The 13,899-nt window shown below is 41.1% G+C and overlaps 1 protein-coding gene across 4 annotated transcripts in view; it reads right to left on the bottom strand.

Annotated features, from left to right (window-relative positions):
• Positions 1–13,899, bottom strand: part of sbf2 (SET binding factor 2) — a 245,236-nt gene that overhangs the window by 46,835 nt on the left and 184,502 nt on the right. For all 4 annotated transcript variants that reach the window (XM_061963987.1, XM_061963988.1, XM_061963986.1 and 1 more), the window contains exon 17: positions 8,227–8,295. In XM_061963987.1, coding sequence (XP_061819971.1) covers positions 8,227–8,295 — 69 coding nt within the window. The remainder of the gene's footprint in view (positions 1–8,226; positions 8,296–13,899) is intronic.

Here is a 13,899-nt window from a genome sequence, read left to right on the forward strand (position 1 = left end):
GAATCCATCCTATTTGGGTCCCAAATCAATCTCAAAAAAGTCAGTGACTTCACTATAAAAGTGGGTGACATTGTTATCACGAGGAAAGATGAGGTCACCTACCTAGGTTCCATTCTAGAGGCTAATCTTTCCTGTGATAAAATGGCAACCAAGGTAATCAGAAAGGTCAACCAACGAACAATATTTCTCTACAGAATCTCCTCTCTGGTCAACAAAAGCACCTTGAAGATTATAGCACACACACGCACATACATATATATATATATATATATACACACACACACATATAGTCGAGGTTACTGTGGTTTATCCGTTATACAGTGCTCAATACCAGGGTAAAGCGGAATATACGTTAGGTCAGGAAAAAACATGGAAGCTATTTCATCCCTACAAGCCTGTTTCACAAGTTTCCCTGCTGGTCGCTGGTCCAAGGTGTGGCAAGAGGGTCAGTTCCTTTTTCCTGACCTAACGTGTATATATACAGTCGTGGTCAAAAGTTTACATACACTTGTAAAGAACATAATGTCATGGCTGTCTTGAGTTTCCAATAATTTCTACAACTCCTATTTTTTTGTGATATAGAGTGATTGGAGCACATACTTGTTTGTCACAAAAAACATTCATGAAGTTTGGTTCTTTTATGAATTTATTATGAGTCTACTGAAAATGTGACTAAATCTGCTGGGTCAAAAGTATACATACAGCAACATACATGATCCATTTTGGTGATGTAGAAAACAACAATCAAATCAAATTAGCTTCATGGCATGGCCTCTAACTTCATGTGAGTGATTATGATTGATGACACCTGTTGACTTCTCTAAGCCCATTTAAACGCCACAACACAATGGGAAAGTCAAAGGAACTCAGCACAGATCTGAAAAAACGAATAATTGACTTGAACAAGTTAGGAAAGTCACATGGAGCCATTTCAAAGCAGCTTAAGGTCCCAAGAGCAACGGTGCAGAAAATTGTTCGTAAGTAACCGAATGCAATGCACAGTTTTGTCACTGCCGCGATCAGGAAGAAAATGCAAGCTATCACCTGCTGCTGAGAGAAAATTGGTCAGGATGATCAAGAGTCAACCGAGAACCACCAAAAAGCAGGTCTGCAATGAATTGGAAGCTGCTGGAACACAGGTGTCAGTGTCCACACTCAAGCGTGTTTTGCATCGCCATGGACTGAGAGGCTACCATGCAAGAAGGAAGCCTTTGTTTCAGAAACCAACAATTTTAGCTGAACTGCACCAATTTTGTCAAGAGGAGTGGTCAAAAATTCAACCAGAAGCTTGCCAGAAGCTTGTGGATGGCTACCAAAAGCACATTATTGTAGTGAAACTTGCCAACGGACATGTAACCAAATATTAACATTGCTGTATGTATACTTTTGACCCAGCATATTTGGTCACATTTTCAGTAGATCTATAATAAATTCATAAAATAACCAAACTTCATGAATTTATTTTGTGACAAGCAAGTACAGTATGTGCTCCAATCACTATCACAAAAAAATAAGAGTTGTAGAAATTTTTGGAAACTCAAGACAGCCATGACATTATGTTCTTTTGACCACGACTGTATATGCATCCATCCATCCATCCATTTCCTACCGCTTGTCCCTTTCGGGGTCGCGGAGGGTGCTGGAGCCTATCTCAACTGCATTCGGGCGGAAGGCGGGGTACACCCTGGACAAGTCGCCACCTGATCGCAGGGCCAACACAGATAGACAGACAAAATTCACACTCACATTCACACACTAGGGCCAATTTAGTGTTGCCAATCAACCTATCCCCAGGTGCATGTCTTTGGAGGTGGGAGGAAGCCGGACTACCCAGAAGGAACCCAGGCAGTCACGGGGAGAACATGCAAACTCCACACAGAAAGATCCCGAGCCCGGGAGTGAACTCAGGACCTTCGTATTGTGAGGCACATGCACTAACCCCTGTACCACCGTGCTGCCCTACATACATACACATATATATATATATATATATACATATATATATATATATATATATATATATATATATATATATATATATATATATATATATATAAAATTATATACATACATAGATATATATATAATTTTATACATATATATGATCGTATACATATATATACATACTGTATATATATATCCATCCATCCATCCATCTTCTTCCGCTTATCCGAGGTCGGGTCGCGGGGGCAGCAGCCTAAGCAGGGAAGTCCAGACTTTCCTCTTCCCAGCCACTTCGTCCAGCTCTTCCCGGGTGATCCCGAGGCGTTCCCAGGCCAGCCGGGAGACATAGTCTATCCAACGTGTCCTGGGTCTTCCCCGTGGCCTCCTACCAGTCGGACGTGCCCTAAACACCTCCCTAGGGAGGCGTTCAGGTGGCATCCTGACCAGATGCCCGAACCACCTCATCTGGCTCCTCTCGATGTGGAGGAGCAGCGGCTTTACTTTGAGCTCCCCCCGGATGGCAGAGCTTCTCACCCTATCTCTAAGGGAGAGCCCCGCGGAGGAAACTCATTTTGGCCGCTTGTACCTGTGATCTTGTCCTTTCGGTCATAACCCAAAGCTCATGGCCATAGGTGAGGATGGGAACGTAGATCGACCGGTAAATTGAGAGCTTTGCCTTCCGGCTCAGCTCCTTCTTCACCACAACGGATTGATACAGCGTCCGCATTACTGAAGACGCCGCACTGATCCGCCTGTCGATCTCACGATCCACTCTTCCCTCACTCATGAACAAGACTCCGAGGTACTTGAACTCCTCCACTTGGGGCAGGTTCTCCTCCCCAACCCGGAGATGGCACTCCACCCTTTTCCGGGCGAGAACCATGGACTTGGTGCTGATTCTCATCCCAGTCGCTTCACACTTGGCTGCGAACCGATCCAGTGAGAGCTGAAGATCCTGGCCAGATGAAGCCATCAGGACCACATCATCTGCAAAAAGCAGAGACCTAATCCTGCAGCCACCAAACCAGATCCCCTCAACGCCTTGACTGCGCCTAGAAATTCTGTCTATAAAAGTTATGAACAGAATCGGTGACAAATCGACTTACTACCGGCAATGCCGACCAAGCTCTGACACTGACTGATCATACACTTAGCGGACCGCCACAATCAGACAGTTCGATACCCCATACTCTCTGAGCACTCCCCACAGGACTTCCTGAGGGACACGGTCGAATGCCTTCTCCATGTCCACAAACCACATGTAGACTGGTTGGGCAAACTCCCATGCACCCTCAAGGACCCTGCCGAGAGTATAGAGCTGGTCCACAGTTCCACGACCAGGACGAAAACCACACTGTTCCTCCTGAATCAGAGGTTCGACTATCCGGCGTAGCCTCCTCTTCAGTACACCTGAATAGACCTTACCGGGAAGGCTGAGGAGTGTGATCCCACGATAGTTGGAACACAGCCTCCGGTTCCCCTTCTTAAAGAGAGGAACCACCACCCAGGTCTGCCAATCCAGAGGTACCGCCCCCGTATGTGTATATATATATATATATATATATATATATATATATATATATATATATATATGAATACAATTATAATATAATTAATATAAAACCCTGCCAGGGATCCCGATGGGATTGGTAACGGACGGAGAAAAGGGAAAGTTGCGGTCAAAAATTTAAACTGATGTTATGTCGGAAGAACGGAGTTGTTCAGCCAGGACATTATGTTCTTTACAAGTGTATGTAAACTTTTGACTACGACTGTATATATACACACACATATATATATATAAAGACATATATACACACATACACGCACACACAAAGGTACCGTATTTTTCGGACTATAAGGCGCACTTAACATCCTTTCATTTTCTCAAAAATTGACAGTGTGCCTTGTAACCTAGTATGCGTATTGTATGTGTTAATTCTGGTTGTGCTTACCGACTTCAAAGCAATTTTATTTGGTACATGGTGTAATGATAAGTGTGACCAGTAGATGGCAGTCACACAAAAGAGATACTGTACGTGTGGACTGCAAGTTGACACCTGTTCAATAAATGACGCTTGCATGTACCCGAAAGCCAGCAAAACCAAAACTTTGAGGTTTCATTGAGAATATAGAACATGCACACAGCATTTAAACAACACTGTTTACATTTTTTAGTCCTTGAGGGTGCATGGGAGATTGCCCAACCAGTCTACATGTGCTTTGTGGACATGGAGAAGGCATTCGACCGTGTCCCTCGGGAAGTCCTGTGGGGAGTGCTCAGACAGCATGGGGTATCGGACTGTCTGATTGTGGCGGTCCGCTCCCTGTATGATCAGTGTCAGAGCTTGGTCCGCATTGCCGGCAGTAAGTCGGACCCGTTTCCAGTGAGGGTTGGACTCCGCCAAGGCTGCCCTTTGTCACCAATTCTGTTCATAACTTTTATGGGCAGAATTTGTAGACGCAGTCAGGGCGTTGAGGGGATCTGGTTTGGTGGCTCGGATAAGCGGAAGAAAATGGATGGATTTTTTAGTATGACTTTGGTAAGCTATGAAGCCGCACCGCTTGATGGAACGCAGAGCGTACGAATATCAATTATGGTGTGTGTACAAGGACCCAACATGGGAACTATTAGGAGACATTATCTGGTGTTTTGTTTCACAATAATATGCAAAAGTAACTTTTGTTTACCTATTGGTAGGGATGATGTCCGAAAACCGGTTCTCCTGATGCTTCGATAAGAAAAGAACCGATTACATGGATTCGAATCCCTTTTTGAGAACCGGTTCCAGTTATCGAAGCCACTATACCGTATTTTCGCGACCATAGGGCGCACCGTATTAAAAGGCGCCGTGTCAGTTACGGGTGCTATTTCTGTATTTAACGTAGAAATAAGGCGCAGCGTATTTTTGGGCGCAGGCATGGTTAAACTTACGCTAGCTTAAAACATACGCTAGCATGCATGGACACTGTTTTAAAAAGGCAGCAGGAGCAAAGCTGAGTTCGGTTGTACTTTATTGAAGTATTTATCAATGTACTCACATCATTTTTTTATCAATCCTCATTCACAAATCCATCAAAGTCCTCATCTTCTGTGACTGAAATGAACAGCTGGGCAAGTTCTCAATCAAACATGGCAGATTCCCTCTTGTCATTTTCAAAGTCAGTCTCGTTGCCGTGGGGCTCCTCAGAAAAGATACCGGCTTTTGCGAAAGCTCGAACAACAGTGCAAGCAGACACGTTTACTCAAGCATCCACGATCCATTCACAAATTGTGGCGTAACTCGCCCGACGCTGCCTCCCACTTTTCGTGAAGCTGTGTTCGTCTGTCATCCATCGTTCCCATGACGCTCACAACTTCACTTTGAACGTCCTGTTTACACCCATGTCCAGCGGTTGGAGTTCCATCGTCATGCCTTAATGATGACTCCAGGTGGAAACTTTTCTTTTGGCAGCGTCTTCCCCTTGAAAATCACCACAGCTGGCAGTTTCTGTCCATTAACATAGCAAGCTAGCACAACAGTAAAAGCCGACTTTTCTTGCCCCGTTGTGCGAATCGATTCGCTACCGTGCTGGTCCCCTTCTTCTCCACAGTGTGCTTCACCGGGATGTCGAAAGTGACCGGCACCTCATCGATTTTGGTGATGTGTTTGTCTGCAATTTTTTTATTTACAACGCACATAGCAGCACTATATGCTCACTGGGGGCGTGCCTTTTGCGTCCTCTCTCACCTCGTATTCTAGCCTCAGTCACGTCCGCTTTTCCTCCATATAAAGAGCGTGCCGGCCCAGTCACATAACATCTACTACGGCTTTTGGAACTCAGTGCACACACAGGGTGACACACAACAACCTATCTGGATTCTATAAGAGATTCGATAAGGAATCGGTTCGGTAAAAGGATTCGAGAATGGCTTCGACATCGATAATTTCTTAACGAACATCATCCCTACCTATTGGTATCTGCTGATGTGCATTTGGGATCTGCTAAAGTCCCAAAAATGTGCACGCTTCCGCCATTGTTTTCCGTGTCAATGCTGTAGTCGATAAGCTCCTTCTTTTTCTCTATCCTCTTGTTGTGAGGCATTCATCTTCAGCTGTTGCCATTTTTTATATAAAGAAGCATACATTTCTATCTTATATCTTTCAGTAGACTTGCTATGGAAGCGCTAAAAACTTGCGGTCCAACAAAGATTACAGGGAGAAGACGCTGTCGAAGTGGAGCAACGTAAATAAGACCGCCTACAAAACGGTGTATCCTGAAAAGACTGTTAGAAAGCGACTTGAAGATGATCTGTAAAGCAAACTATGCAACATTTTGACCAAAAACCTACTATTACATATTATTTAGACCACAAGGAAGAGCTTGGTCCGCATTGTCAGCAGTAAGTCAGACCCGTTTCAGTGAGGGTTGGACTCCACCAGGGCTGCCCTTTGTCACCGATTCTGTTCATAACTTTTATGAACTACATTTCTAGGCCAGTCACGATTTGGTGGCTGCGGGAATAGGTCTCTGAAGAGATCTTGCCCCAAGTGGAGGAGTTCAAGTACCTCAGAGTCTTGTTCACGAGTGAGGAAAGAGTGGATTGTGAGCTCTCTTCAGTAATGCGGACATTGTATCGATCCATTGTGGTAAAAAAGGTGCTGAGCTGGAAGGCAAAGCTCTCAATTTACCGGTCGATCCACGTTCCCATCCTTACCTATGGTCATGAGCTTTGGGTTATGACCGAAAGGACAAGATCACGGGGACAAGTGGCCGAAATGAGTTTCCTCCGTCGGGTGGCGGGGCTCTCCCTTAGAGATAGGGTGAGAAGCTCTGTCATCCAGGAGGAGCTCAAAGTAAAGCCGCTGCTGAGGTGGTTCGGGCATCTGGACAGAATGCCACCAGGATGCCTCCCTTGGGCGTTGTTTAAGGCACGTCCGACTGGTAGGAGGCCAGAGGAAGACCCAGGACATGTTGGGAAGACTATGTTTCCCGGCTGGTCTGGAAACGCCTCGGGATCCCCCGAGGAGCTGAACGAAGTGGCTGGGGAGAGGGATGTCTGGGCTTCTCTGCTTAGAATGCTGCCCTTGCGACCCGACCTCGGATAAACGGAAGAAAATGGATGGATGTACATACGTTGTTGAGCTAGCTGTGTACAAACAAAACATAAAATGTGGGCTAATACTGTAATATGACTGTTCTTGTTTTTCAGTCATTGCAGATTGGTGTCCTATCGCATTGTATTGTGCATTACAAACTCAACAGCCATTCAGCTGCTGACACAGGAAGCTAGTTTACGGCTAAAACCGTATCATGATAACAATTTGACAATTTGGATTACTCCCATTAGCTGCATTGCTATCCATCTCGAACAAGGCGATTTGTACATGTTAGAATGCAAAAACAAAACAAAAAACCTTTTGTCTTCTTGTCTCTCATAAAGATTGTGAACGAAAGGCAAAATTCCAAAAAAAAAAGAGCAGTTCCTTTTTAAAACACAGCCACTACATATTTGATGAAGAATACTTCCAGGTCAGTATCACAAAATAATGCATTAATGACACTTCTAATTAAAATGTTGAGCTACAGTATTTGCACTGCAATCAGTCTCCAGCATATATATACAAAATATTTTTTTATTTTTATGCATGAAGGTCTTCTTGCTGTAAACTCCCACTTAATCTGGTTTGGGACTGGCACGGGAGATTTCCAGTGGTTAGGAGATGGGGTACTGGCCTGGAACCGAACCTATCCTTTACCTGAGATTTTGGAAAATGCTTGGCCAGTTTCCATCTACATTACACACGTCTAAAACTGTTTATGTATCACACTTGCTTTGTACTTAACATACTTGCACTTTAGTAAAAAAAGGAAAAAATGCTAACCTAGTATCATTTACAGTGCAACATTGTAATAATGTACCACTCTCCTACATTTCATCCGGTAGATTTGAATACCATGACCTTTGAGATGTGGTAGAAAACCAAACCACATTTATTACAAATAATTATTTTATCTGGGTAATAAAAAGTTCCCGGAAATGTTGGATGTTAAAGTGGATGTCTACCAAAAACACTACTAATGTCCCTGAATTATTACATTAGTGTTATGTATTATCTAAGTAACTGAAGGGAAGGGAACAATTTGTCCGAAAGGCCCAAACAATATTGCATATAAGGGGCGGAAGAGGTTTTTAGCATCAAACATGCCACACTCTCACTTTGTACTCTCATTTGACAGCCAATGCGTACAGAGTCCTTACATGGAACACATACATCTGTGTTTAATGAACATCCTTACTCTGTAAAAAGCAGTTGACAGCGGAAGCAGGGCAGCAGCCACGGTGTACTCCTCTGAGCTGGAACAGTCCTGTGAGTTAGACAACAGGGGAGAGTGAGTGAGAGCCTGGCAAGACACAAGCAGGTCACAGCTTACAGAGATCCATGAACATCCTGTACCGCAAGCCAGTTAAACATCAATCAATCAAACTTTTATTTATGAAGTGCTTTTCATATATCAGACATGCAACAAAATTGTTTAACTGAATTAAACACAATTCGCAAATAACACCCCCCCACCCCATCATCACATGCACACACATATTTATGTCTGGCTGAGCACAGAAGAACCTGCTGAGGAAACACTATCAAAGGAGCCCTTTACACCAGGAGGTCACCAGACAACAGCCACCAGTGCACTGACACAGGGCATCCCTCGCGGCCATGGCCGATTAAATCTTAGCATAATTGCTGACGCAAAAACAAAATGGTCAGCCTAAGCCTGCTTTAAAAACATTAACGTTTCCTGAGGTCCTACAGCAAGCTGTTATACGAAGGCTAAACACAGTTGTCCCTCTTTTTTTGCAGTCAATTGGATCCAGGTCTGACCGTGGTAAATTAATTTCAGCAAAGTAGGATTATTATTAAGAAATATCAAATATTTTTATATTCTTAACATTAAAAAAACTATTTATGACCTTCTAAATATGTTTTTTAATACATAATTTGAGCTCTCTAGACATGACACAGGGGAAATAATAAACATAATAAACTAAAAATAACACTGTAAAGTCACATTTACACTCATTTCTCCCAATACAGCATGGGAAGGAGATCCTGCCCCAAGTGGAGGAGTTCAAGTACCTCGGGGTCTTGTTCACGAATGAGGAAAGAATGGCTCGTGAGATTGACAGGCGGACCCTATCCTCACCTATGGTCATGAGCTTTGGGTTATGACCGAAAGGACAAGATCACGGGTACAAGCGGCCGAAATGAGTTTCCTCCGTAGGGTGGCTTAGAAATAGGGTGAGAAGCTCTGTCATTCGTGAATGAAAATCTATGTGAATCCGTGAAGCCACAATATTTTAAGCTCAATGTGGTGAGGGATGACTCTATTGAAAAATATGCCATCCGGTTAGCGTGTGTTCTGACAAGGAAACCAGTACCGGAGGATCTCAGGGTTCGCGAGAGTTTGTAGGCTAAAAGTACATCTGAAAGATAAGAAGCCACAAGACTATGCATGAAGACATTTATAAACCTTAAGTAGAACCTTACAATCGCTAACTCAACACACATCACGGAACCCGAGGAAAACACTTATGTAGACTTTAATAAACTGTTTATGTGTGCTTAAGGCTATCGAGTGTTTTTATTGGCCTCAGCCTGGAACCCCTTCCCCAAGAGTCCAGTCTGAGTTTGACTTTTTTTTTGTTCATCACGCCCCACCCCCCGTTCACCTTTTCTCACCTTTCATGAATTTCCCCCTGGGGATAAATAAAGGATTTATGATACTGATGAGGTATTTTGTTATCTGATTTGATTATTCATGTATGTCACATGCTTGATGTTCTGACACAAAGTTAATTACAATTTATTTATGTGATGAACACTGAGGGGCACATTTCCTCTAACATAAAGACACTTTTGTCCTGTTAAATGTCAGCGCCAGTCAAAATAAAAGAACATATCTGACAAAACCACTCTCTTCACTGTGTTCCATAGTAAACGCGGGCATATGCTTTCAATATCCTTATATAATCCCTGCCCTGACACATTTGTTAAAGCACACCAGTCCTCAATTTATTTGTTACTTATTTTTTGCAACCTTGAACTAGATCACAATAAGTCAGCCACAGCATGTTGCAATAAAAAAAAAGTATATATATATATATGTATGTATGTATGTGTGTATATATATATATATATATATATATATATATATATATATATATATTTATATATATATATATATATATATATATATATATATATATATTTATATATATATATATATATATATATATATATTATTTTTTATTTTATTTTATTTTATTTAATGGCAAGACACAGAAGCAATCCTTTCTATTTTACTGCTTTTAAATCAAGGAATACTTACCGTATTTTTCGGACTATAAGTCGCAGTTTTTTTCATAGTTTGGCCGGGCTCCAGTGCGACTTATATATGTTTTTTTCCTTTTTTATTATGCATTTTCGGCAGGTGCGACTTATACTCCGGTGCGACTTATAGTCCAAAAAATACGGTATATATACACGTTCCAGAACTATAGACATTGACAAATAATAGCAACATCTCTGCCAACAAAGTATTTTTTCTATAATGGTCATCACCCCATTTAACTGCTTCTATGTCTACCTTGGAAATCTGGTAATATTAATATTTTTTAAATTACACACTAACCATACAAATTAAGCTTTGAAGTAAATTCTCAAACTCTTTCTTTTAGCTGTAAATGATATCGTGCAAGAAAATTGTAAGAGATTGTAAGACTCTGTGAAAAAAATACAGTGGTACTGTCCTTTGAAGTTTAACCGGCCTCAATGTCATACAATTTAGAGTTCAACCAAAATAAAGTTTTGAAGTTTGAACTGTTTTGAAAACTTTTACAATTCGACCATGGTTACAAAATGGATTGCGGTCAAACATCAACACCTCATGCTGGTATTATTATTATTATTTTTTTTTTTTTATCATATCAATACAGGCACATCCAATGTTCTAAACTTAGTTTGTTAGAATGCTCTAGTTTATGCAAGATATTGTCAGGATCCTTTGGAATGGTGCAATGACATTCAACGAATAAAAAGTCACTTTACATGAAAATGTGGCCAGGGTATGAATACTTTGGATCATGTAAACATTAAAACCAAGTTCACTAAATCATGGCTTAGTATCACATGGTTACTGCAGTGTTTCTATCACAAAGAGCCAAAAAAACCCGACTATAATTTCGCTTAGTTCGGGTCAAAAAGTGATGTTTCAAGAGAACTTCATTAGGATGAGAAATACTTTAAGGAAATCAAACAGGGGTCTTAGGAACTCAAACAAAACTGATGGGAACAGGAGAAAATGATGCAAGTCAGACTCCAAAAGTACTTAATTTACAGGAAATTGGTACTTATCTGTGCTAAGCTATGTTAAGATTTCCTTGTTGGACTCAAGAAGAGTATTTAAAGGAAACAAAAGTAAAGACCATGCACAAACAACGGTACGGTTTATGACCTTGTGGCGCACCTCATAACCCTGAACTGGATTTGATCCACAAAGAGTAAGAAGTGTTTATTTCTTAATGTGCCTCTCTCCAAGACATACTGTGTATATCACACATTGAGAAATCTAAAGTTCAAGACATTGGATGAAGAATTTAGCACTCTCTGATTGTGGTCTGTAATGGGCCCCCTATACCGTCATCGCTCAAGAGAAGCAGAAAAAAAGACAAGACTGTCCAGAGGAGTGAAAATGCGAAACACAAGCTCTGCAGCTACAAATAAGAGCCTGCCAGCCCCCAGCGTGGACTTAAACAAGTCAGTTTCTGTTTGATTTTGGTTGTCACTTGTATTTGTCTTTTCTGCCACTTGGGCTGTGATAAAGAGTTCCACCTTGGAGAGGCACCAGAGCATTGTCTACCAGCATCGCTAACAATGCAGCGGGTCACTGGAGTTCAAGGGCCACAGTCAAAATAGGACAGGGAGAGGAAATGCACGGGGGAAGTGTAAATATTTAACAGCACTTTTTTGGGTTGTTTTTGTTGCTTTGATTTAGTAATGTGTGTAATCCATTCTAGGGCTCAGATACTGAAAAGTTATTTTGAGAATTTATAAGTCTAGTGCAGACCTCCGAGGTATTTATAACTGTACTTACTAGAGGTGCAACAGTACAGGTAACCCACGCTATGGTCCGTACCTGGTTTTAGAGCCACGGTTTGGCATCTGTTTCGGTAAGTTTTGTGGGGCTAAAGAGAAACATTTTTTTCCTCTCAAATTATTTTTTTTTGCTTGTCATCACAAACATTCTGCAGTAAACAAAGTATCAATGGTGTAGTGAATACTATAAGACTTTTATTTTTAGTTAGCATTTACCAAATAACACTTTCAAATTGTAAATGATTTTTGCATTCTTAAATTACTTTTATACATCAGTGTTTCTCACCAGTGCTTTGGCAAACAAGTGGTGACATTGTGGAGTTTAGTTTTTAAACCTCAAATTATCTTCTTATCAATGAAAATCCATTAAAGTGCAGTTTGAATTTGAGGTACTGTAAATTAATGTGTAGCAACACATAAAACAGGTTTGATGATTATTTCAGAACAAAATGTTTTTCTATCTACAAACAAAAAAAAAAGAACAGAAAGTGTCTGCCTGCAGTTTTTAGTACATGTTATACCAGAGGAGTGGAATCATTGCAGACATGTCAACAAAAAGTTTGACCAGATATAAAAATACCTTTTCTGATTAAATTATTGGATGTGTTGATTCTCCCAGCGGGGACCAATACAGTCACATATAGACGCTCTCATTGCCTGCAAATCCGCATTCAGGGCATGATTACTGGTGCGCTGCAGCAGTTAGTGAAAGTAAAGTCACTGCTCTTCTTAAATGTTGTGTTTCAACTCTATGCTAGTGTTAGTCATTATTTATTTATTTGATCTTCTGGGCTACACTTCCATCTGTGTAAGAGGAAGAGGCACAATGCAATTGAACATTAATTACATCGTGACGAGACTGACTTAAGCGACAGTGGAACGGGATGGTCGCGCACACGGACACACTTTCACACGCAAACGTACACAAACACACACAGGATCACGGTCAATAAAGGTGGATTGTTCCGTGCAGGATTATACCATGCACCGTTACTTCCCTACGGCTTACTACTGCGGTAACTTCTAACAGACATTTCCTCCATGTTTGATCATTTTCAGCTGATCACTGTGATCAAACTCAAATGAATCGTGATCACAATCATATAATCGCCCGGCACAATGCAGTCTACTTTGGAGAAGTTTTCACAATGATATTAACACGGTAACAAATTCTATCTCAGCTTTCTAACTCAACACTATGTCACAACTCTTAATGATCTGTGAAAAATAGGGGTTTCCGGATTCGGTAATGAAAATTAATATTGGTCCGATATCAGCAAAAAAACAAGTATCGCATGCATCTAAAATCTCCGATATAAGGTCTGATACAAGCAGTCCTGCAGCGCCTTTTAAACAGTTAACTGTCCTCCAGTTGGTCTTGTATTTTAGATAAATCATTTTTTAAAGGTAAACATGGTGGGCTTTACTGTAATGTAGGCTACTAGGAGCTAGCAGCTACTGAACACTGTAGCTAAGCATATGTAATATGTGTCCTCAATCAAACAATAGCGCAGTCTAAAATACAACATTTGTCATAATAAACAAGAATAAAATAATCTTAGTTGCCTATTACTTACATATACAGTAGATATATGTACCAAGTCTCCAAGGCAGCAAAGAGTATCTACTAACAAATCTGTCTGGATCATTCAATTTACTGCGCCATGAGTATAACTTAAATTAATTATTGTGACCATAAGGTGTTGTCAAAAAAATCAAATTACTACTCCACTTCAATTTAAAGACAGTGTAAATCCATTCCAGTTAATAATCTCTAAGTAATTTCACTTGATCAAGCCTTTTCTAACATTCC

Source organism: Nerophis lumbriciformis, linkage group LG06 (assembly GCF_033978685.3).
Source record: "Nerophis lumbriciformis linkage group LG06, RoL_Nlum_v2.1, whole genome shotgun sequence".
Taxonomy (NCBI): domain Eukaryota; kingdom Metazoa; phylum Chordata; class Actinopteri; order Syngnathiformes; family Syngnathidae; genus Nerophis; species Nerophis lumbriciformis.